Consider the following 25,774-nt stretch of genomic DNA (forward strand, 5'->3'; position numbering starts at 1 on the left):
TCACAAGCCAATTTCACTTAAAATATCCTTGTAAACAATAAAAATTATTAGTTCCATTAAACATTGGCCCTTGAGTAAATATTTTTAAAAATATTCTGTAGGACAAACTGAGAAATACTCATAAGAGAACTGTGCTGCATACCCAAGTATGATGGTGGTCTCAAGCCAAGGAAGAACACGTGTAAGATTAGGCTGTGAAATAGCCACTCTTTTCACAGAACACCATTTACTTGAAAGAATAATTGATGGAAAAACTATGGTTATTCAACCTGGGTATTTGGCAGATTATTTTCTTGAAACTGAAGGAAGTGAACCTGTCACTTCAAGAAAAATACCTGATAGTATTTGCTCCCAAATGATAAAATCTGAGCTTTCAAGAGAAAATTAGATTTTTGGAAAATGTGTTTCTGCTTCTATGAGCCTGGCAGCTTCCCAATATGTAAAAAGCTTTTCTGATGAGATTGGTAGTGCTATTAACAATACGATTATTTTATATTGTCAACATTTGGAAGATCTTCAAAACTCAGTGATTCAATATTTTCCACATGACCAATGTATGATATTACAAAACCATGCATGGGTAAAAGACCCAAAGTGCAAAACAGACCAGTGGAATTTAATGTAACAAAGTATATGAGTTTCACTAATATGGTTTCAGATTCTACATTGCAACTAACCTTTAAGGAACTACAAGTTGCTGGCCAGGCATGGTGGCTCAGGCCTGTAATCATAGCGCTTTGGGAGGCCAAGGCAGGAGGATCACCTTGAGGTCAGGAGGTCAAAACCAGCCTGGCCAACATGGTAAAACCCCGTCTCTACTAAAAATATAAAAATTAGCCAGGCATGGTGGTGGATGCCTGTAATCCCAGCTACTCTGGAGGCTGAGGCAGGAGAATCACTTGAACCCCGAAGACGGAGGTTGCAGTGAGTTGAGATCATGCCACTGCATTCCAGGCTGGGCAACAAAGTGAGACTCAGTCTAAAAAATATTTTTTTAAAAAAAGGAACTAAAAGTTGTTGAGTTTTTTGGTGAAATGTAAAAGAAGGATGTCCATAATTATGTGAAAAGACTATTAGCACACGTTTCCCTTTTCCTCCTGCATATCTGTATGAGGCTGGAATTTCTTCACATACTTCACCAAAACAACCTCACAACAGATGGAAAGAAGAAGCTGCCATGAGAATCCAGCTGTCTTCTATTAAGCCAGACATTAAGGAGATTTACAAAAATGTAAAACAATGCCACTTTTCTCACTAAATTTTTATGCTTTAAATTTTTTTATTAATCATGTTCATATATAATGGGTTTCTTATTATTGCTTTTAAGTAAATATTTAAAAGTTTTCCTACTCTTTAAATTTCTAATAAGATAAATGTCAACAGATATGACCCTTATAATTAAAAGCTCTTTGGCATCCTCAATAATTTTTAAGAAGCTAAAGTGTTCCTGAGACTAAAACATTTGAGAACTGCTGTATTTACTCATTCTCACCCCAATTCTCTGCAGTAGATCCCTATTAAAGTCCCACCTTTACAGATGGGGAAACTGAAGCACAGTGGTTAAGCAACTTGCTTAAATTAAGGTCACATAGCTACAGGTGGCAGAGTAAGAAACAGAACTGAGGGAGTCTGTGTTCTCTACCACTATCTTATTCTTACCTCTACCTCTATTCTTTTCAGAAACAAATAGAAAACTCTGACCTTGCTGAAGCAGACTAACTCTTTTGGGGACATCAGAACACTACTTAGTATGTTCCAGTGATAATGTTCTGAATGGTATTTTAGGTAGAAACTCAAGCAAGTAACAGCAACCTTCAGCTCTAGGTACTAAGAAGTAAATGACATACTTTATTTCCAATTACATTACATGAATGTAATAGTAGGCTATAATTCATTACACATATGTAATAATTATGATAATAAATACTGAGTTCTTATCTTGACCTAGGCAGCATTCCAAATACTCAACATGGACTAACTCACTAAACTCTCAAAAGAGCCCTAAGTCATAGGTGTTATTATCTCCCCTTTATAGATAAGGGAACTGAGGCAGAGAGCTTATGAAGCTTAACCAAGATCGCATTGCTAGTAAATTGCAGAGCTGGATTTCAAACTGAAGCAGTGAGGCTCCACAGTCCATCATCTTAACTATTTTCTTATGTTGCTTCTCCTTGCTTAAAACCACCTAACTTCCAAAATGTTGATATTCCATATATTCTTTTTTTTTTTTGAGACAGAGTCTTGCTCTGTCACCAGGCTGGAGTACAGTGGTGGGATCTCGGCTCACTGCAACCTCCACCTCCTGGGTTCAAGCGATTCTCCTGCCTCAGCCTCCTGAGTAGCTGGGACTACAGGTGTGTGCCACTACACCTAGCTAATTTTTGTACCTTTAGTAGAGACGGGGTTTCACCATGTTGGCCAGAATAGTCTCGATCTCTTGACCTCATGATCCACCCGACTCGGACTCCCAAAGTGCTGGGATTATAGGCGTGAGCCACCGCACCTGGCCCCAAATATTCTTTAACAGTGGTTTTCAAACCTTAGGATACACCAGAATCACCTGGAGAGACAATCAAAACATAGACTCCTGGGCTCCATCTCCAGAGTTTCTGATTCAGGAGGTCTAGATGGGGGCTCAATAACTCACATTTCTTATCATTTCCAAGGCGATGCTGATGCTACTTATGCAAAGACCACATTCTGAGAACCACTGCCATATGATGCCGAAATTCAAGGATCTGATTGAATAGGCAAACCTGCCATAAAGTAAAATAAATGACACGAAGTCCACCAGCTATAAGGGAGCTCACAGTTCTCTAAACCATTGGTATTAGTTGGTATGCAAAACTGCCATTCAAATACAAGTGTGTCATTTGGGATGTACTTGTACTAAGAAATAATTCATTACTGATCTGCAACTCAAATTTAACAAAATATCTTGTATTTTGTTTGCTAAATCTGGCAACTTTACTGATATGCTACTTTTTGCTCATTCATCGTTTGACTTGGGCATGGGTGTGGGAAATAAATTATCCTGTGTCAGGGCTAATAGTGCTTGCTTTTCAATCAACCACCTTCTTCATTCCTAAGGATAGGATCAGGTGAAGGACAAAGTGGGAGAAATTGGGTTAAAAGTTATTCATCCATCTATCCATCCATATATTTGTTAAGCACCAACCACATTAGTAGGCTGAACAAGAGGCTCGACAATGTAAATGAAATATAGTTTCCTGAAATTAACCAATAACAAAAATGAAGCAAAACTTGCTGCAGCCAAACACTGAAGTCAATTCTTCAATTGTAATTTCTGCCTCAATAATGAAAAAAGGTATAGAAAGATATGTTATTACCTTAGTAACCTGGGCGATCCGATTGGCATCATCATCTGTCATTTCTAAGAGGCATTTTGCTATGCTGATATACAGCTCTAGATCCTTTCTCTGATAAAGAAAAATCCCAAACATGTCAACAAACAGTGTAAAATAACAGGTCAAAATGTTCTGACAAATTATTAGATTTTCTTATCCCCATGAACAGCAGCTGATGAGATTTTAATTTTAACCAAACCAAAACATTTCGCCAATTTTTATCATTTTGAAGACATCTTTCCTGTTACTTTGTGTTTTTTTGTTTTGTTTTGTTTTGGCTATACTTTTTTCTCCTTATCAAAATTTCTTCATCCCAAATAAATTTCTAACCTCTTTGTAAAATTACAATTCGGAGGTCTTTTGGGGGAGGGGAAGGGCTGATGCTAAATTGTTTTATATAAACAGTATATGGGAAATCAAGCCCAAGGATTCTCCAGGTGTAAAGTGTAAGGACTTCTGAGCTTTCTCGTCTTCTACAAGAGGCATTTGGTAAAAAGGCCTAATAGCAAATTTCCCGGAGCAGCACTGGTTAAACTGCTTCTAAGCTTACTCAAAACTTTGGTTCTAAATATTCAACCTCAATTTAGATCTTGGAAACAAACACACTCCTAGTAAAGAATGTGGTTATTTCTTGCTAGCCTTCCCACCCACATTCTTAAAACATACACCTCCCCAGTTTGCCAAGAAGCCTTTAAAATATCCCAAACATAAATTGTCAGGAATGTAAATATTTTTGTTCCTCACCCGAATCTTATTTGGCAGGAGGTCAAAAATTTTCCCAGTAGCTTCAGAGAGCAGACTCCAGAGGTGGTGAGCAGGGCTGGGCAGTTTCATGGCCTGGCTCAGACCCTGTAAAGCACTCGGGCATAGCTCAGGATTTCCAAGTGGGGAAGCTGCTTTAAAAACTGCCACCATTAAATTTTCAACAAAACCCAGGATCTGTTCATCAGAGATGTGTTTTATCCACAGAGGTGCAGATATCAGGAGATATCTCTTGGTATTCAGCTGGAAGTAAAACAGAAGAGGTTGAATGTAAACAGGCAAGTCTGGGTTTGCAGTGTTCAAAACCTGTACGTCATCACTGTGTTTGAGGATAGACTGAGAGATAAAAGGTTCAGGTTACTTCCTTCCCCCTTCATTTTCCCACAGCTTCACGGTCCAATGGGCCACCAATGCATGTAATTTTGGCTTCTGCAGTTACTTCTGATCCAGGGTGAATCATGTGTTTATATGGGATCTGCCAACCCATCTGTGAACTACTCAGCTTAAACCTTGGATGTTTTCAGTGACGGGAATAAAATGCTACTTCTGAAAGTACATGACAGTTACTTTTCAGTTTTAAAAGGTCACATTCTCTGGCAAGAAAAGCTCTGGAAGATGAAAGGCTCATCTGCTGAAAATCAACTAAACAGAGCATCTGATACTATTAATTTCTTCTGAGAAAAAATAAGGAAGTAATAAGGAGAAGTGACATGCTGAGACCATTTATGACCAAAGTAAAACCACCAGCTGAGCATGTAGAACTGACCAGGCACCTTAGAGTTCACGAGAGCCAAGAAAGGGCATGTTAGTAACAGCTCTGTTATATGACAGACTTTAACCAAGTGGGCTTCGAAAATTCTTAGGAACATAAACATGCTACTAAAGGGGCAGCAAGTCTAAAATAAGTGATCTAAAAATAAAATCTGGCAAAATAAGTGATCTAAAAAGTAAAACCTGGCAAAAACTTTTTTGTGTGCTATTTTTGTTTTTTCAAGATAGCACACAAAAATAGGGGAGGGACAGAGGAACAATGTTTTCTGCAAATTTCTAAAAAGATCAGTGTAGTTGCATGAGTTTTCTCAAGACCTCATTTTAAAGAATATGCCATCTCAGATCATTCTATATTTAAGAAAATGAATTCACAAACTTAATTTGTTAATTAACCAAGATAACAAAAAAGATAAATAATCAAAGACAAATGCACAGAGTAGCACAGATCTAAAAGATAAATGAAAGGATAAGTAAAATTTAGGAAAATTTCGGAGGCCAACCCAACAGGCTGGAAATAGGTCTGATTCAAAAGTAAGAAGGAGTGAATAGAAAAGGGCTTTGAACTCAGATAGATAGAGCTCTCTCTTTTATTAGCTAGGCAAACTTTGCTTGACCTCCATTTGCCTCAGTTTATAATTCTGTTAAAATGGAAATAATAAAATGTATCTCTCAGACATGAAACAAGACAGACATAAAAAAAATCATATTGTATAATTCCATTCTAAAGAATTTCAAAAATTTATATGAAATTTATATATAATTTATATAAAATTATATAAATAAAGGTTATTTTAGAAAGGCAATACTACAAATAGAAAGCATATTGGTGGTGGCTTGGGTCTGAAGCTGGGAGTGGGGATTGACTACAAACAAGCACAATGGAACTTGTCAGGTGATGGAAATATTCTTGGTGATGATTGAAAAACCTGTAAAGGTACTCAATTCATCACATTTTACACTTTCAAACAGCCATATTTTAGGCTATATAGATTATAAGTCAACAAAGCTATTTTTAAAACTGTCCTGTCCGGCTGTAGAGAAATTAAGTCTGATTTCTGTAAGTACTCACTGAGTGCTTGCAGGTACCAGGTGCACAGCAAGGGCTCAGTAAGTGGCAGGCAGCTGGGAGCCACTTGGAACAGACAGGTGGAGTGAAGTTAATACCTGACAGAAAGATGCAGACCTTGATAGCATCCACTTTCAGTTAAAGACAGTGAGGAGTAGGAAAGGTTTAAAAAAACAAAAACAGGCCCAGTGTGGTGGCTCACACATGTAATCCCAGCACTTTGGGAGACTGAGGTGGGCAGATCACTTGAGGTCAGGAGTTCGAAACCAGCCTTGCCAACTTGGTGAAACCCCGTCTCTACTAAAAATACAAAAATTAGATGGGCATGGTGGCGCACACCTATAGTCCCAGCTACTTGAGAGGCTGAGGCACGAAAATCAATTGAACCCAGGAAGCGGAGGTTGCAGTGAGTCGAGATTGTGCCACTGCACTCCAGCCTGGGCTATGGAGTGAGAAACTGTCTCAAAAACAACAACAAAAAAACAGAAACAAGGCTGAATAGGGACAAAGGCCAAGAGACTGAGGAAATGATAAGAGGGCTTTGCACTGTTCTCAAACAACTAAAGCCTCCTAGGACAGAAGAATAGGCCAGATTATGGAGACAATTAAAAGACGACAGCATTTAACTTATATCAACTGGTAAACCTCTAAAGAATCATGGAATATGTTTTTCTGTTCTAGTTTGAAACCTAATCAAAACTATACATCTTTACTAACTTCACATCTTTAAACTCTCTTGCCCTATTCTTCCTATCTGCCCTTGGCCTATGCGTGAAAGGTGCTAGCCCCCTCTATCAAAAACACCAGACTGGGTCATTGCTTTCTCAACGCTTTGCTCAAGCTAAACAGCCTAGCAGAGATCTTTCATGCTCTCCACTTACACACTCCCACCTACATCCCCTGGTCCCCTTGATGTGATACCTAACCAAATCACGGCTCACCTTAATCGCTGGCTCCTCTGGGAAAGGGGAAGGATAATACATGGATGAGTCCGGTACATATGGATTTCCTTTCTCTTAATATGTACTGAAATAATTACATATACTATATAATCAAATAAACATAAGTTCAAATAATTCCACAACTTTCTAGCTATATGATCCTGAGAAAGGAACTTTAATATCTCTGATCATCATTTTCCACTTTTTGTAATAAATGGTAGCTAAAGCATGAATGGTAATGGCTATGGCAGGGTTCTGAACTATATAATTTTCCAATATGCAGGCCAGCTACTATCAAACCCTCGATTTTTGTGAAGATCTCATCTGTCACCTCTTGACTTTGAGAACACACATCCAAATGAATGTTAATCTCCTCCTAAAGAACAATATCCTCCTGTTGGCCAACACCCTTAGTTACTACATACACTCAGACTGTGGATCAGTGGTGGTGTCACCCACAAGCCCAATAGTGCAGCTGCATTCTGGGATGACTGTGCCTGGGTCACCATAATTTCAAGGCACAGTTGCTGGATCTCTTCACCTGAAAGGCAAGAAAGGAAAAGAATCTGAATATATACTTTCCTGACTCATTTTCAGGCTTTAATATCTCAAATCAAAGCATCTGCTCATGTGACTTTTGCAAGTAAAAGAACTTCAGTAAACCAGAAGAGATATTCAAGAGACTTGTTAGTTATGAGGCAAAATAACATGTCCAATGGCATCACAGTCCCACCTTGGAACTGGCAAGGGGCTTGAACTAGATACGGGAATTTCTCTTATGATATTCAGAGGAAACTACACACTCAAACACTATCTAAAATATGAGAAAATTCTAGCTAGTAATCTCTTGATCTCTGTTTTTCCCTTCTCTCCATCTCATATGCAGACCATGAAGAAATACATCAAGGTGTGGAATGGCTTCAAGATACAGCCACATACTCTAGTCATCAAGCCTTTCTAGTAATAAGATTCCAATCAGCACCTTATTTTCCTTCCTTTTTCTAAGGACTTAAATGAAACACAAACATTTCAATATAGCACACGAAACATGGAGAGGGACAGAGGAACACATTTTTCAAAAGAAATCTCTGGGAACCCAGTATGGTGACATTATATCTTACATAGAGATTAGGTTTATATGAAAGCATTTAAGTGAAAAATTGTATGTAGTCAAAATTATCTTTATCTCTGAAACCGCACATAAATTACAGTATAAAAGTTGTTTTACATATCATATGTAAGTATGCACTCTACTATAAATGATAGAGCACTCACAGCAGGCACATACACAAACACACACAATTTTACAACACTGTTTAAATTGCTCTTCATCCCCCCTTCTTATTTTATTTTATTTTTGGAGTTAGGGTGGGGAACAAGTACATTAAATTATATTTGCATGTATAACTCTATTCTGTATAAAATAGGTTGCTGTGGATGAAAGGGAGGTGTTGAGGTGTGCATTCTGTTTGCCTCTCACCACAAAATAACTGTGGTAAGCAGAATAATGGTCCCCAATAATGTCCACATCCTGATCCCTGGAACCTGTGAATACACTACCTTATATGACAAAGAAACTTTGCAGATGTGATTAAGGTTAAGGATTTTGAGATGGAGAGATTATCCTGGATTATTTAAATGAGCCTATTAATCACATGAGTCCTTAAAGGTGGAAAACCTTTCCTGGCTACAGAGAACCAGAAAGATGATGGTGTGAGAAGACCTTAGCCCTCTATTGCTTGCCTTGAAGATGCAGAAAGGGGGCCACAAGTCAAAGAATGTGGGAAGCTTCTAGAGGCTAGAAAAGAAAAGGAAATGAATTCTTCCCTAGAACCTCTAGAAAGAAATTCTAATTTGCTGATACCTTGATCTTAGTCTGGTGAGAAACATGTTGGACTTCTGGCCTATGGATGTGTAAAGATAATAAATTTGTGTTGTTTCAAGCCACTGTGGTGATTTGTTACAGCAGCAATAGAAAATTAATACAGCATCCCACATGGTACTTCTCGAAACCTATGGCTCTGGAAATGTAGTTTGATAACCACAAGGCCAAGCTTAATGGAACCTGTACCACATTCCCAGCAGTGCGCAAACCTCAATCAAGCATTGTTTTTGGCAGGTGTATCTGGCCTGTGTCTTTAGACCTCTTCTTCCTCACCCTCAGGGGCTCAATGACTGAGTGAAAGTAACCCAGCCATTCCATCCAACATGACAAACCTCAAGATCTCAAAAGTCTATCCAGTCACTACACATTGTGACACAGAATCTGTTTTTCCATTCAGGTCAAATAGTAAAATCAAAGTCTGAAGACTTAAAAGCACGTGATATTTACCAAAATTTAGCCTCATAAGTGGAGAGAGAAGTGCAGCCCAGTTCACAGGAGGATATTGGTAGCTTTCTCCAACAGTTGCTATGGGTTTCATCACTACTTTAAGAAGGGAAGGAGGCACAGATTCAGGACCTATAACAGAAAGGGAAAAATAATAGTAAAACACCTGCATACCATCATGGAAGTGGAAAATGCCAACAATTCCTTCCTTCCTTCTAGCATCAAAAGATCTGATATCACATCTTCAATTGTGATCAACCCTTCAATTCTGTGCTCTTAATTCCAACTCCATTTGCCAGAAAAGCTTGCTCCCTCTGTTCTTCTCTTTTTAAAAATTTTTTATAAATTTTTCAATGATATATAATAACTGTATATATTTATGGGGTATGGAGTGATATTTCCATACATATGTGCAATGAACAAACCAGGATAAATAACATATCCATCATCTCCAATATTTATCATTTCTTTTTGCTGAAACATTCAAAATCCTCTTATCTAGCTATTTGGAAATAACAATTACTGTTAACTATAGTCACCCTACAGTGCTTTAGAACACCAGAACTTATTCCCCGTATTTGAACTTATTCCTCATTTTGTTTCCTTTAACCAATCCCTCATTATTGCCCCATCCTCCTTCTCTTCCTAACCTCTGGTAACCACTATTCTATACTCTCTACCTCTGTATAAGATCAACTTTCTTTGGCATTGCATATGAGATCAACTTTTTTAGCTTCCACATGTGTGATATTTATCTTTTTGTGGCTGGTTTGTTTCACTTAACATGAGTTCTCCAGGTGGCTATAAATGACATGATTTCATTCTTTCACTTGTCTACAGTCTTTCCTTTTTGACTGGATAAAAATTTTCCACATTGCTACTTAGCTGTCCTCTGCACACGCTGGTCTTTTTATCTAGTTTTCCAAATTAAGTAACTTCTTTTACATTAGTACCTCATTGCTCACTTACACCTCAATCTACTTCCAGCAGAGAGAATAAGGACTGCTCACTCAGGTACATTCCATTCTATGGACTATGTATTACCTAGTCTCTGTAGTCCTAGACTGCATTCTGTACCTTGGGAGTCTCTAGTTTTTCTGCTTCCCAGCCTGTGCCATGGTGACCGTTCTAGAAGTGAGCATCTAAGGGCTGTGTAACATCTAGTCCATCAGTTAACCAGCTGCCTATGACATAGTACCATTACTTTAATATCATATTCCTTTTTTAAGGGAGTGTGTATAGGGTAATTAGAAATTGAAAAACAGATAGTGGAGCATTTGTGAGTGGAAACATATGGTGCAATCAGGAATAGAATAGCCATTAAGGGCCATGTAAATGTGAAGCTACGAGGAGGTCAGAAATAGTATAACACATTAAAATGTAGAAGACCAAGGAGAAGCAAAAGCAGCAGGATCAACATCGGCAGCAGAAAGGAAATCAGCATCAGCAGAAAGAGAAGCAGAATCAACAAAAGGAAAAGCAGAGGTAGGAAAAGGAAAAGCAGAGGCAGGATCAGCAAAAAAGCACCTGAATCAGAAGATGCTGAAAAAGGGGGAATCAGAGTGGAAGTAGAGTCAGCAAAAGGAAAAACAGCTTCAGAAAGGAGAAGCATAGGAAGAAGGAGAAGCGGAGGCAAAATCATCAGAAAAAGTAGCAGAATCAGTAGATGCTGAAAGATGGGAGATGCAGATGTGGAGCCAGAATTAGCAAAAGTGAAAACAGCAGCAGAAAAGAGAAGCACAGGAAAAAGGAGAAGCAGAGGCCAAATTAGCAGATGCTAAAATGGGGAAGCAAGAGTCAGCAGAAAAAAAACAGCTGCAGAAAGGAGAAACATAGGAAAAAGGAGAAGCAGAGGCCATGAACAGATGCTGAAAGAAGGGGGAAGTAGGGCAGAGACAGCAAAAGTGAAAACAGCAGCATAAATGAGAAGCATAGGAAAAAGGAGAAGCAGAGCACAAATTAGCAGATGCTAAAATGGGGAAGCAAGAGTCAGCAGGAAAAAAACAGCTGCAGAAAGGAGAAACATAGGAAAAAGGAGAAGCGGAGGCCAAATTAGCAGATGCTAAAATGGGGAAGCAAGAGTCAGCAGAAAAAAAACAGCTGCAAAAAGGAGAAACATAGGAAAAAGGAGAAGCAGAGGCCAAATTAGCAGATGCTAAAATGGGGAAGCAAGAGTCAGCAGAAAAAAAACAGCTGCAGAAAGGAGAAACATAGGAAAAAGGAGAAGCAGAGGCCATGAACAGATGCTGAAAGAAGGGGGAAGTAGGGCAGAGACAGCAAAAGTGAAAACAGCAGCAGGAATGAGAAGCATAGGAAAAAGGAGAAGCAGAGCCCAAATTAGCAGATGCTAAAAGGTGGAAGCAAAAGCAGGGTAGGGTCAGCAGGAGGAAAAATAGCTACAGAAAGGAGAAACATAGGAAAAAGGAGAAGCAGGGGCCACATCAACAGATGCTGAAAGAAGGGGGAAGCAGGGCAGAGTTAGCAAAAGGGAAAACAGCAGCACAAATGAGAAGCACAGGAAAAAGGAGAAGCAGAGACCAAATTAGCAGATGCTAAAAGTGGGGAAGCAAGAATGAGCAGAAGAAAAAAAAAGCTGCAGAAAGGAGAAACATGGGAAAAAGGAGAAGCAGAGCCCACATCAGCAGATGCTGAAAGAAGAGGGAAGCAGAACAGGGCAAAGTCAGCAGAAGGTAAAATAGTTGCAGAAAGGAGAAGCACAGGAACAAGGAGAAGCAGAGGCCACATCAGCAGATGCTGAAAGAAGAGGGAAGCAGAACAGGGCAAAGTCAGCAGAAGGTAAAATAGCTGCAGAAAGGAGAAGCACAGGAACAAGGAGAAGCAGAGGCTACATCAGCAGATGCTGAAAGAAGAAGGAAGCAGAACAGGGCAAAGTCAGCAGAAGGTAAAATAGCTGCAGAAAGGAGAAGTACAGGAACAAGGAGAAGCAGAGGCCACATCAGCAGATGCTGAAAGAAGAGGGAACCAGAACCAGGCAAAGTCAGCAGAAGGTAAAATATTTACAGAAAGGAGAAGCACAGGAACAAGGAGAAGCAGAGGCCACATCAGCAGATGCTGAAAGAAGAGGGAACCAGAACAGGGCAAAGTCAGCAGAAGGTAAAATAGCTGCAGAAAGGAGAAGCACAGGAACAAGGAGAAGCAGAGGTAAAATCAGCACACTGAAAAGGTGGAAGAAGAAATAGGGCAGAGACAACAGAAGGAAAATAGCTGCAAAAAGGAGAAGCTATGTGGAATCAGCAGAAAAAGTAACATAATTAACAGAAGTTGAAAAAGAGAAACAGAAGCAAAATGAATAGATACTGAAAAAGCAGGCAGAGAAAGAAAAATGAAAAACAGCAGAAAGAAGCATAGGAGAAAAGAGAAGCACATGCAGAATTAGCAGGAAAAGCAGAACAACCAGAAACTGAAAAAGAGAGGGCAGAGGGAGAATCAACAAAAGGAAAAAAGAGCAGCTAAAAAAGGAGTAACATAGAAAAAAAGAGGAGCATATAAAAATGGGCAAAGAACTTAGACATTTTCCCAAAGATGATATACAAATGTCCAACAAGCATATGAAAATGACCAATATCACTAATCAGAAGGAAAAAAACCAAACCAAATCAAAACCACAATGAGATATCAGCCTATACCTATTAGAACCTATTTGTTGCTATAAAAACAACAGCAACAAAAACACCAGAAAATAAAAAGTGTTGCCAAGGATATGGAGATATTGGAACCCTTATGTACACTTGGTAGGACTATAAAATGATGTGACCACTATATAAAACAGTATGGCAGTTCCTTAAAAAATTACACATTATTTTATACAAATATAAAATTATAACTACAACTACCATATAATCCAGCAACCTCACTTTTAGGTATATATCCCAAAGAAATTGAAAGCAAGATCATGAAGAGATCTTGCAAACCCATGTTCACAGCAGCGTTATTCACAATAGCCAATTGGTAAAAGCAACCCAAATGTCCACTGATGAAAGAATGAATAAACAAAATGCAGTATATACATAACATGGAACATTATTCAGTCTTATAAAAAAAGAAAATCATGCTAGATGCTATAGCATGGATGAAACTTAAGGCCATTAAATTAAATTAGCCATTCACACACAAAAAAAGTATGATTCCATTTATGTGAAGTATCTAAAGTAGTCAAATTCACAGAAAAATAAAATAGAATGGTGGTTACCAGGGGCTAGGGAGAGGGGTGGGGGAAAGGGAGTTATTGTTTAATGGCTAGAGTTTCAGTTTTCTAAGTTCTGAAAAGTTCTGGAGAACTGTTTCATAACAATATGAATATACATTCACATTAACACTATTGAATGGAGAAATTCCATCTCATCTCTACTAAAAATACAAAAAATTAGCCGGGCATGGTGGTGCATGCCTGTAATCTCTGCTACTCAGGAGGCTGGGGCAGGAGAATTGCTTGAACCCGGGAGGTGAAGGTTATGGTGAGCCAAGATTGCACCATTGTACTCCAGCTTGAGCAACAAGAGCAAAACTCTGTCTCCCCACCAAAAAAATTTTAAAAAAATGGTTATGAGAGTAAATTTTATGTTATGTACTTATCACTACAATTTTTTAAAAAAGAAGATGCATATTCAGAAATAGCAGCATAATTGGTAGAGATAAAAAAAAGTAGAAGCAGAAGTGGTGGCAGAGTAATTTTAATTTTTGATTTTGTGGGTACACAGTAGATGTATATATTTATGGGGCATGGGGCACATGAGATATTTTGATATAGGCATGCAATGTGTAATAATCACATTATGGAGAAAAGGCAGAGTCTTTTTTGTTTTCCTTTTTTTGACTTCTGGTGTTCAAGGAAATCTCCATCAGACACTAGCCAATCACTGGCTAAAAGAATAGAGCCTTCAGAGAGAAAGAATACAGACAGGCTTTACAATTTTGAGAAGTCACTGAACATAGCCCACAGCAAGAAACGAAAACAAACAATAAGGAAAAGAAAGACTCTGATACTTGAAGTTACCCTGTTACAATATCCAAAATGTTCAGTTTTCAAAGTTCTGAAGCTGGATGGTGGTGATTATTGCTTAATTAATGTTTAATGTCACATTAATGCTTAATGTCATAAAACAGTATATTTAAAAGTTAAATTTTATGTTATATATTTTACAATATTTTGTTTTATTCTTGGAATAAAACTGAATTTTAACATTCAAAAAAGTCTAGTTTTCAAAAAAATATGGAGCATAAAATGAAACAAGGAAGCTTTGTCATTTCACAGAAGAAATTAACAGAAAATGTCCCAGAGGAGGCAAAGACATTGGACTTACTAGACAAAGACTTGAAAGTAACTCTCTTAAATATATTCAGCTAAAGAAAATTATGGACAAAGAACTAAAAGAAACCAGGAGAACAATACAAGAAAAGAAAAAAGAGAATATCAAAAAGAGTTCTTTTTTAAAAGAACCAAACAAATTATAGAGTTCTGTACTCTAAAAAGTACAGTAACTGCAATGAAAAACTCACTAGAGGGATTAAATAGCAGACTTGAGCAGGCAAAAGAAATCAGCTCACATAAAGATATGTCAACTGAAATCACTTAGTCTACAGAGAAGAAAGAAAGATGAAAAGTATGAGCCTAAGGATACATCAAGCACACCAACGTAGGCATAACAGGAATCCCAGAAGGATAGGAGAGAAAGGGGCAGAATGAATATTTGAAAAATGGCCGAAAACTTCTCCAATTTAATAAAAAAGACACAAATCCATACATTCAAGAAGCTCAACCAAATCTAAGAAAGATAAAGGCAAAGAGATCCACACTAAGACGTACTGTAGCCAAATTTTTAAAAGACAAAGACTGAAAATCTTGAAAGCAGCAAAGAGAAGTGATTCATCACATACAAGAGATTCCCAATAAGATTAACAGCTCATTTCTCATCAGAAACCATGGAGTCCAGTAAGGAACATGATAACACTTTTTATTGAAAGAAAAAAAAAACTGTCATCGAAAAATGCTGTATCCAACAAAACTATAATTCAAGTATTAGGGAGAAATTAAGACATATACAGAAAAACAAAGTTGAGGGAGTTTGTTACCCATAGACATGCCCTACGAGAAATGTTAACTGGAGTCCTTAAGGCTAAAATAAAAAGACACTAAATAATAATCTAGATAATAATTTGAAGCTATACAAAGAAATAAAGAATTCTGGTAAAGGTAATTACATAGGTAAATATAAAAGCCATTACTATTATATTTTTGTTTTATAACTCCCCTTTTCACTTACTATGTAACTTAAAAGGCAAATGCATAAAACAATGATTATAAATCTACATTAATGGACACATAATGTATACACATGTAATTTGGGACAATAACAACATAAAAGGGAGAAATAGAACTTTATAGGAGCAGAATTTTTATATGTTGTTGATGCTCAGTTGGAATCAATTCAAATTAGATTAATCAAGAAATTTAACAATTATAAACACATACAAATCAAACAGTAGAGCCCCCAAATACATAAACACTGACAGAATTGAAAGGAGAAACAGCTCTACAGTAACCGTTGGAGGCTTCAATACTCTACTTTCAATACTAGATAGAATATCTAGACATATGATTAATGAGGATATAAAGGATCCTTATTAATCAACAGTGTAAACCAGAGAGACCTAGCTGGCACAGCTAGAACAGTTCCACTCAACACCATCAGAATACACATTCATTTCAAGAGCACATGGAACATTGTCTAAGACTTACCACATGTCAGACCACAAAACAAGTCTCAATAAATTTTAAAAGACCAGAACCATACCAAGTATTTTCATAAACACAATGGAATAGAAATCAAGAACAGATTTCCAAAAAACTGGAAAACTCACTAATAAATGGAAAGTAAGAAAGATATTCTTAAATGACCAATGGATTAAAGAAGAAATCACAGGGAAATTATAAAATACTTTGAGACAAATGAACATAAAAATAAAAATACCAAAATTTATGGAATCGCACAAATACAGTGTACTGGGGGACATCTATAGCAATAAATGCTGGGTTTAAAAAGGCATTTTAAAAAGTAGAAATAATTCTAATCAATATCCCTAACTTTATGCCTCAAAGAACTTGAAAAAGAAGAGCAAATATACCCAAAGGTAGAGGAAGGAAATAATAAAGTTTAGAGTGGAGATAATTAAGTATAGAATAAGAAAACAGGCCGGGTGAGGTGGCTTACGCCTGTAATCCCAACACTTTGGGAGGCCGAGGTGGGCAGATCACCTGACGTCAGGAGTTCGAGACCAGCCTGGACAGCATGGTCAAACCCTGTCTCTACTAAAAATACAAAAATTAGCTGGGCATGGTGGCAGACGCCTGTAATCCCAGCTACTCAGGGGGCTGAGGTAGGAGAATCACTTGAACCCAGGAGGCGGAGATTGCAGTGAGCTGAGATCACGCCACTGTACTCCAGCCTGGGCGACAAAGCAATACTCCAACTCTCTCAAAAAAAAAAAAAAAGAAGAAGAAAAAGAAGAGGAAAACAATATAAACAACAGAACCAAAAATTGGAACTTAGAAAAGATAAACAAAATTGGCCAACTGTTAGCTAGACTAAGAAAAAAACATAGAGAACATGCAAATAAAATCAGAAATGAATATGGAAACATTTGTATGGACCTTGCAGAAATAAAAAGGATTACAAGAGAATTCTATGAAAAAATGTATGCCAACAGATTAGATAATCTAGATTAAATTGAAAAATTCCTAGAAGCACACAAATTATCAAAACTGAGTCAGGAATGCATAGAAAGTTTAACAGACCTATAACAAGTAAAGAGATTGTATCAGCAATCAAATATTTCCCAACAAAGAAAAGTTCAAGACCAGAAGGCTTCATTGGGGTGAATTCTCCCAGACACTTAAAGAATTAACACCAATCTTTCTCAATTTCTTTCAAAAAATAGGAGAAGGGAGTATTTCCTAACTTATTCTAAGAGATCAGCATTATCCTGATATCATAGACATCATAAAAAAGGAAAACCAGAGACTGATACATATTATGAATATAGATGCAAAAATTCTCAACACTAGCAAACAGAATCCAACAGCATATTAAAAAGATTATATACTATGATCAAACATGATTTATCCCAGGAATGCAAAGGTTGTTCAACATAAGAAAATCAATCAGGGTAATATATAACATTAATAATACAAAGGAAAAAAGCCCACAGGACTATTTCAATTGACACAGAAAAATCATTGACAAACACCCTTTTCCGATAAAAAACACTCATAATACTATCTTAACATGATAAAGAAAAATTGTGAAAAACTCACAGTTAAATCATACTCAATGGTGAAAAACTGAAAGCTTTTTCTCTACAATCAAGAACAAGACAGGATTCCCAGTTTCACCACTTTGTACTGGATGTTCTAACCGGAGCAATTAGACAAGAAAAAGAAAAGGCATTCAGATTGGAAAGGAAGACATAAAACTATATTTGCAAATGATATGATCCTATATAGAGAAAATCCCAAAGAATCTTTTTAAAAACTAATAGAGGTAATAAAGGAACTCAATAAAGTTGCAGGATATAAGACCAACACACAAAAATTAGTTGTGTTTTTATATTCTGGCAGTGAATAATCTGAAAAAGAAATTAAGAAACAATTCCACTTGCAATAGCACTCAAAAGAATGAAATATCTGGGAATAAATTTCACCAAGGGTAAAGACTTATACACCGAAAAATATAGAACATACTAAAGAGATTAAAGCAGCCCTAAATAAATAAAAAGACATCTTGTGTTCACAGATTCGAATACTGAATATTCTAAGATTATAATACTACCCAAAGTGATCCATAGATTCAATGCAATCCCTATCAAAATTCCAAGAGTCCTCTCCACTGAAATGAAAAAGTCAATCCTCAAATTCATGTGGAATTGCAAGGGGCCCCAAATACCTAAAAAAAAAAAATCTTGAAAAAAGAAAAATGTACAGAACTCATGCACACTAATCTTATTATACAGCTATAGTAATCAAAACAGTGTGGTATTAGTACATGTAAAGACAGGTATATAGACTAGTGTATAGGTTTATTTCTGGACTCTTGAGAGTAGAAATTACGTATATATTTATACCCAATTGATTTTTGACAAGGGTGCCAAGATCCTTCAATGGGGGAAAGAACGATTTCTTCAATAAATGGTGCTGAGACAACTAGATACTCACATGCAAAAGAATGAAGCTAGGTCCCTACCTAACACTAAATACAAAAATTAATGCAAAATGGGTTAACAGCTTAAATATAAGAACTAAACCAATCAAACTCCTAGAAGAAAACACAGGGGTAAATCTTTGACCTTGGATTTGGCAATGGATTCACAGATATGGCACTAAAAACCTGAGCAACAAAAGAAAAGCAGATAAATTGGACTCTGTCGAAGTTAAAAACTTTGTTCATTAAAGGGTATTATCGAGTAAATGAAAGACAATCTATAGAATGGCACAGTTTGCAAATTATAAATAAGGGTCTATTTTCCAGAATATACAAAGAACTCTTACAACTCAACAATAGGCAATTTATTTTTTTTTAAATAGGCAAAGGACTTGAACAGATAATTCTCCAAGAAGATATATAAATGGCTAATAAGTACATGAAACGATACTTAACATTATTAGTCATTAGGGAAATGCAAACCCAAATTACATGAGATACCACTTCACAGCCAATTAGTCGGCAACAATAATAATAATGGAAAATAAGTGTTGGCAAGAACGTGTAGAAATTGGAACCCTCCTATATTGCTTGCAAGAATGTAAAACAGTGCAGCCACTGTGGAAAAACAGTTTGGTAGTTCCTCAAAAAGTTAAGCAGAATTACCATACAACCCAGCAATTCCCCTTCTAGATATATATATACACCAAGAGAATTGAAAAAAGGTGTTCAACCCAAAACTTGTACACAAATATTCATAACAGCATCACTTGCAATAGCCAAAAGGTAGAAACAACCCAAACGTCCATAAACTGATGCATAAATAAAATCTGGCATACCCGTGCAATGGATTTTTATTCAGCTATAAAAATGAATGAAGTACTGATACTTGCTACAACGCGAATGAACCTTGAAAACATTATACCAAGTGAAAGAAGCCAATCACAAAGGCCACATATTGTATGGTTCCATTTAAATGACATTTAAATGAAAGGAAAACACATAGAGACAGAAAGCAAATTATTGGTTGCTGGGGTCTTGGAGAAATGGGAAATGGGGAACAACTGTTCATTGGGCTTAATGTTTCCTTTTGGGGTAATGAAAACATTCTGGAAATAGTCGTGATGGCACCACAACATTGTAAATGCACTGAATGCCACAGAAAACTTTCAAATGGTTAAAATGGCATGTTGTATATATTTTATCACCGAAAAAAGCATAAGAAGCTTAGAAAGGGATGGATGAGTCTTTAGAAGAAAAATAGAAACCACAAGAGAAACTGATACCACGCAGCCCCTGAAAAAGAGAAAAAGAGATACAGTCTTGGCGCCTGATATCTTTCTGTTCTTGATACTCCCAAAAATAAAGTTTCTGTCCTCGGATTTCTGTGAAACCTAAGAATCCTTGCAACAAGTATTTGTGAGTCAGTTGAAGTCAGAGTCATTGCTTTCTGGAATAAAAAGTACCCTAACACAACTGCTACATAGACATTGGCCCTGCCACTCCACCAAAACTACCCTGGCTAAGATTTCTAATGGCCATCTAAATGCCAAATTCAAGGGGATTTTCTCAGTCTTTCTTTCCATACTTTTCCATATAAAAGAGTACCATGCCCTCATTCCTGAAATAACTGCTTCCTTAAGCTTCGGTGTTCTTCCTCTGTGTAAGTTCATCCACTTTCACAGTTTCAAATATTACTTATATGTTGATGAATATAAATCCATACTTCTAATCTAGGCCTTTCTCCCATATTTTAGACTTATTTCCTATCAGCACCTTCTCAAAAATCAGCACATTTCCCTAGGCTAGCAACCCACTAACCTGCTCCCTCCTGTCAACAGGTATAGTAGTGTGCCTTCCAGTGATGCTTCTCTCCCCTCCAACAAACACTCTTTCACTTTTTAAAAATGTTGATGCTCTGGCTCACGCCTGTAATCCCAGCATTTTGGGAGGCCGAGGAGGATGGATCATGAGGTCAAGAGATCAAGACCATCCTGGCCAACATGGTGAAAGCCTGTCTCTACTAAAAATACCAAAATTAGCTGGGCGTGGTGGCATGCGCCTGTAGTCCCAGCTACTTGGGAGGCTGAGGCAGGAGAATCGCTTGAACCCGGGAGGAAGAGGTTGCAGTGAGCCAAGATCACGCCACTGCCCTCCAGCCTGGCAACAGAGCAAGACTCCATCTCAAAAAAAAAAAAAAAAAAATGTTGATGCTCAACACACCTGCCACTCTTCTGTGCTATGCTACCAGTAATTGGTGTTTTAGTTTTCTTCCATCTTGAGATGTAATATTGGGAGTTCAAGAAATATTATTAGAGTTAATCATTGCTATTATTATTATTTTTTCTTTTTTGAGACAGAGTCTTACTCTGTCGCCCAGGCCGAAGTGCAGTAGCACTATCTTGGTTCACTGCAAGTAAGTGCAGCAGCACTAACTTGGCTCACTCCGCCACCCAGGCTCAAGCGATTCTCCTGCCTCAGCCTCCTGAGTAGCTGGGACTACAGGTGCGCACCACCATACCTGGCTAATTTTTTGTATTTTCTGTATAGACGGGGTTTCACCATGTTGGCCAGGCTGTTCTCGAACTCCTGACCTTAAGCGATCTGCCTGCCTCAGCTTCCCAAAGTGCTGGGATTACAGGCATGAGACACCACATCTGGCCAACCACTGCTATTATAAGGAAAAAAAAAATTCTGACAAATAAAGTAAATACATTTATAAACACATTCATTCATTCAACTATTTACTGAGTATCTATTAGGTATCAGGTACTGACTCTAGCAGCGGAGACAGTGTTGAACAAGACAGAATAGGTCCCTGTGCTCGTGGAGCTTATATTCTAATGTGAGAAGAAACAAGCAAGGCAAAATCAGGTGTAATAACTTATGTGATAAAAAAATGCTGTGATAGGAATTAACTGGTTGTCTATTCACATAACTCCATGCTGATTACACATATGCACTAAGTATCTCTACACAACACTGGCTGCAGATTACAGTCTTTGATATCACAAAAAAGAAAACACAAAAATTAAGTTGCTTTTTGGGGTTTTCTTAGCACATGATTCATAGAAATAGTTTGATAAACTGGCAGACATTATAGTAAATACCTATGCAAGAATTACATCTCTCCATTTAAGAACAATGCATCCAATTCTGTACTGGAAATCATTAATTCATAAATAGATTTCTACTTAGAAAACTCTCAGAGATTGAGTATTTTCAAAATTACATAAAAATTTTTTTCCAGGCACTTTGAGAGAATCCACTACAAAGACTTTGGAGTTTCCAGAGGATCTAGGGAAACAGGCAAGGCGTCCAACCTGCCTTCTAATACCAGGACCCCATGTGAAATATGACCATTTTCCAGATGTTTTATTCTTAAGATAATGAGCTCTCCTTTGACAGGACAACTTTCACCAATAACTGCACTTTACACGTTGCTTCTATATTTGCTAGAATTGACCTAATATACATGCAAGTGTCAGCAACAAAGAAAATTTGTAAAATGGAGAATAGGGTTGAAAAATCACATCAGTCCAGTAATGAAATAAATCTTCCACATTTAAAAGGGCAAAGAATCAGTATTGAGTAGTATAACTAGACTCACAAAAAATTTTCCACTATTTGTAGGGAACTGATTCGGACACTAACTGGAATGAGAGGAACTATAGTAGCTGTTGGAAATGGAGAAAATATTTGGCAGTTTCATGCATTTTGGAGGAGGTATAGAAAGAGAGGGAGTCCCAAAGCCAAGGGAGAACACAGTGAACTAGTTCCTTCCCCAGAGATCTTTAGCACTGGATAAAAGAATCCACATCTAAACAACAGGAATGATCAGTTCCTTTATTACAATGCTTTGTCTTTCAAACAAGTTTTTTAGATAAAAAGAAATAATGAAATGCTTTACGGACAATGGATTTGGAACTGAGAAGGCCTAACAGTACTTGTTAAAAAGATCCAGATGTTGTAAAACCTGGAAACAAAGTTACTTTAAATCTCTCATCCAGTTCCCAGCCTCAAAGAACTCTGATAAAAATGGTATACCCGAAAATAATGCATTACAACAGGACTCATTATTGCACATACTTTGGCTACACAGAAGATCAGATCTCAATGCCACAATTCACATGTGTAACCCTTAGAGTAAAAGTCTGGCAACAAGTAGACTAACAGCCTGAGTCTGTATATTTTCCATCACTAGCATATTGCTTTTGTGGTTTGGACATATCTTTACTTTCTCCAGCTAAATGCTGCTTACAGGTAACTTAGCTTAGAATTATCTAGTGTATGTATGTATGTGTGTGTATATTTATATATATATATAAAATATATATGTGTATACGTTTAAAGTTATAGATAAACAAATATTAGAAAACTATTACATGCCAATCTGTTCTAAGTATTTACGATAAAACACAGCTATTCTTCCTGTCCATTGAGGAAATCACACCTAGTGGAAAAGACAGAGTTTAAACAAAGAAGTATAAATAATTATGAAAATGATGACACATATATATTAAGCACCATGAAAATATATAGGAAAGTATCACATAAGTAATCTGTCTTAATCTGGGAACATCACGGAAGCCCCTATCTTCCGCCACCAAGGAAAGAATATTTAAATCAAGATGAAAAGGATGAGTACAATTTTTTCTACACTAAGTCCATAGAAAACACAGGCAGAGAGAATTACAGCATTGCCTATTAGTGGGAACTAGGAGATGCCTAGCCCCCTGAAAGAAACTACAATCAAGACAGTTTTTAAAATCAATTGATGATTCTGATACATCAGACAGACACTAAAGGTTGATAGGTTTTCTATCTTAAGACCGAATATTTCAATAACATTTTGTTATTAAAAGCAAAAATATCCCAAGGCCTCTTAAACAGGAAGGCCACAAAGTAGGGTGGCAGCCAGTGGAGACCTGAGTGAGGAAGGCAGTTTAGGACAGTGGTCCGGCAGGGACAGGAGATTACATCCAGGAGGATTGGGCAAATGAGTAAATATATTGAGGAAAATGAGAGTCAAGTTTCTTACTGTCAGAGAAGGGAGTTACAAATACAAAAAGAAAGACAGATTGAACCCTTTTCATTACATATATAGCTAAATACAGAAATGAAAATAGATGAGAGAGAACAAGAACATATGTTTCCTAGCTCTGTCCACTGAAAGGGCCTAGAGACAAAGATTACCCCAGCAGCAATGAGATGCTTTGCACACAGATGTTAGCTTCTAAATACCATGCTCCACTAAAAGAAACCTGGAATATCTATTACAGGGCTGGGGATAGTACAAAATAAACCTAGGACATCTTCTTGTGCCACAAAGGAAGCAGTCAAAGAATGAGGCGGTCATGTCAAAAGGACACAAAAGCCAACTTGTAGAGGTTCTTATTGGTCAAATTTAATATTTTGTTCAATTTATTGGACAAGTTGAAGATCAAAATAATAGATAACTGAATAATTAAATAAAATAGGAATTTAGGAGTCTACACTAATACAGAGAGAGAGAGGGAGAGAGAGAGAAGAGGAGGGGAGGGGAGGGGAGGAGAAGAGAGGAGAGGAGAGGAGAGGAGAGGAGAGGAGAGGAGAGGAGAGGAGAGGAGAGGAGAGGAGAGGAGAGGAGAGGAGAGGAGAGGAGAGGAAAGGAGAGGAGAGGAGAGGAGCCATTTCTTACAGCAGAATGCCTAATAAAAAACATAGATGGGTAGATCGCAAAAATTTTCTCCCATTCTGTGCACACGTATGTTTACTGTGGCACTATTCACAATAGCAAAGACTTGGAACCAACCCAAATGTCCATCAATGATAGACTGGATTAAGAAAATGTGGCACAAATACACCATGGAATACTATGCAGCCATAAAAAAGGATGAGTTCATGTCCTTTGTAGGGACATGGATGAAGCTGGAAACGATCATTCTCAGCAAACTATCACAAGAACAAAAAACCAAACACCGCATGTTCTCACTCATAGGTGGGAACTGAACAATGAGAACACTTGGACACACTGGACACAGGAAGGGGAACATCAAACACTGAGGCCTGTTGTGGGGTTGGGGGAGGCGGGAGGGAAAGCATTAGGAGACATATCCAATGTAAATGACGAGTTAATGGGTGCAGCACACCAACATGGCACATGTATACATATGTAACAAACCTGCACATTGTGCACATGTACCCTAGAACTTAAAGTATAATAATAAAAAAAACATAGATGGATTCATGAATTTTTAAAAATCACCTTTTGGCAACCATCACAGTAATAATTCGGGCAAGAAGTCTTAGTGAACGCGAAAAGTAATAGGTGAAAATAGGATGAAAACAGAATATTTGTGAAGTCTCAAAACATCTCCACATGAAAGATTATTGAAATAAGGGTAAAAGAATAAGTTCATAGTGGAGAAACCTAGAAGACAACATCTTATCCAAGTGAGCAAAGCTCACCACCCCAGCCGAGTGAGCTGAGACGTCATGTGCCACGGATGGGATGCGGTGAGAAGCACACAGCTCCACGTCTGTCATACTCTACCAAAAGTGACCCCACCTAACTCTAATATGAGAAATATCAGGCAAACCCAAATTAAAGAGCATTGTATAAACTAACTGGCTTCTAATTAAAACTCGTTAAAGTCAAGAAGTCACAGAAAAAACTGAAAAAGTGTTCAGGTTGAAGGAGACCAAAGAGACACAATAAATAAGTGCAGAGCAACATTCTAGATGAGATTGTTTTTCTATTAAAAACATCATTGGGATTGTTGATGAAACTTGAAGAGTGCCTCTGGTTGAAAGGAATGTGGAGTTTTTCTTACTGTTAAAAAAGGAAGACAATTTTTGCAACTTTTCTATGCATTTTACAACTTTTTTATGTTTGAGATTGTTTCAAAATAAAAGGGTAAAAAAATACAAATTTAAAAATAAATTCAGAATAGAGAACTCAGAAATTATATATCTATAGCAAACTGATTTTTTACAAAAATGTCAAGAACGCTCAGTGGGGAAAGGACAGTCTCTTCAACATATGATGCTAGGAAAACTGGATATCCATAGACAGAAAAATTAAACTAGATTCCCAATCTCTCGCCCTACAAAAATCAATTCAAAGTGCATCAAAGACATAAATGTAAGACACAAAATGATAAAACTGCAAGAATAAAACATAGGAGAAAGGCTTCAGGACACAGGCCTAGGGAAAGATTTTATGAATAAGACCTCAAAAGCATAGAAAATGAAAGCAAAAATAAGTGGGATTATATCAAACTAAAAAGCTTCTGCATAGCAAAGGAAATAACAACATGAAAATACAACCTGTGGAATGG

The 25,774-nt window shown here is 37.3% G+C and overlaps 1 protein-coding gene across 16 annotated transcripts in view; it reads right to left on the reverse strand.

The window, feature by feature from the left end:
- The window catches only part of FOCAD (focadhesin), a 319,540-nt gene that overhangs the window by 13,969 nt on the left and 279,797 nt on the right, over window positions 1-25,774 (reverse strand). For all 16 annotated transcript variants that reach the window (XM_009244392.4, XM_063714188.1, XM_063714187.1 and 13 more), the window contains 4 exons: window positions 9,241-9,369; window positions 7,334-7,449; window positions 4,113-4,373; window positions 3,351-3,440 (listed from right to left, as the gene is read on the reverse strand). In XM_009244392.4, coding sequence (XP_009242667.3) covers window positions 3,351-3,440; window positions 4,113-4,373; window positions 7,334-7,449; window positions 9,241-9,369 — 596 coding nt within the window. The remainder of the gene's footprint in view (window positions 1-3,350; window positions 3,441-4,112; window positions 4,374-7,333; window positions 7,450-9,240; window positions 9,370-25,774) is intronic.

The sequence above is a fragment of the Pongo abelii genome, chromosome 13, assembly GCF_028885655.2.
Source record: "Pongo abelii isolate AG06213 chromosome 13, NHGRI_mPonAbe1-v2.0_pri, whole genome shotgun sequence".
Classification (NCBI taxonomy): domain Eukaryota; kingdom Metazoa; phylum Chordata; class Mammalia; order Primates; family Hominidae; genus Pongo; species Pongo abelii.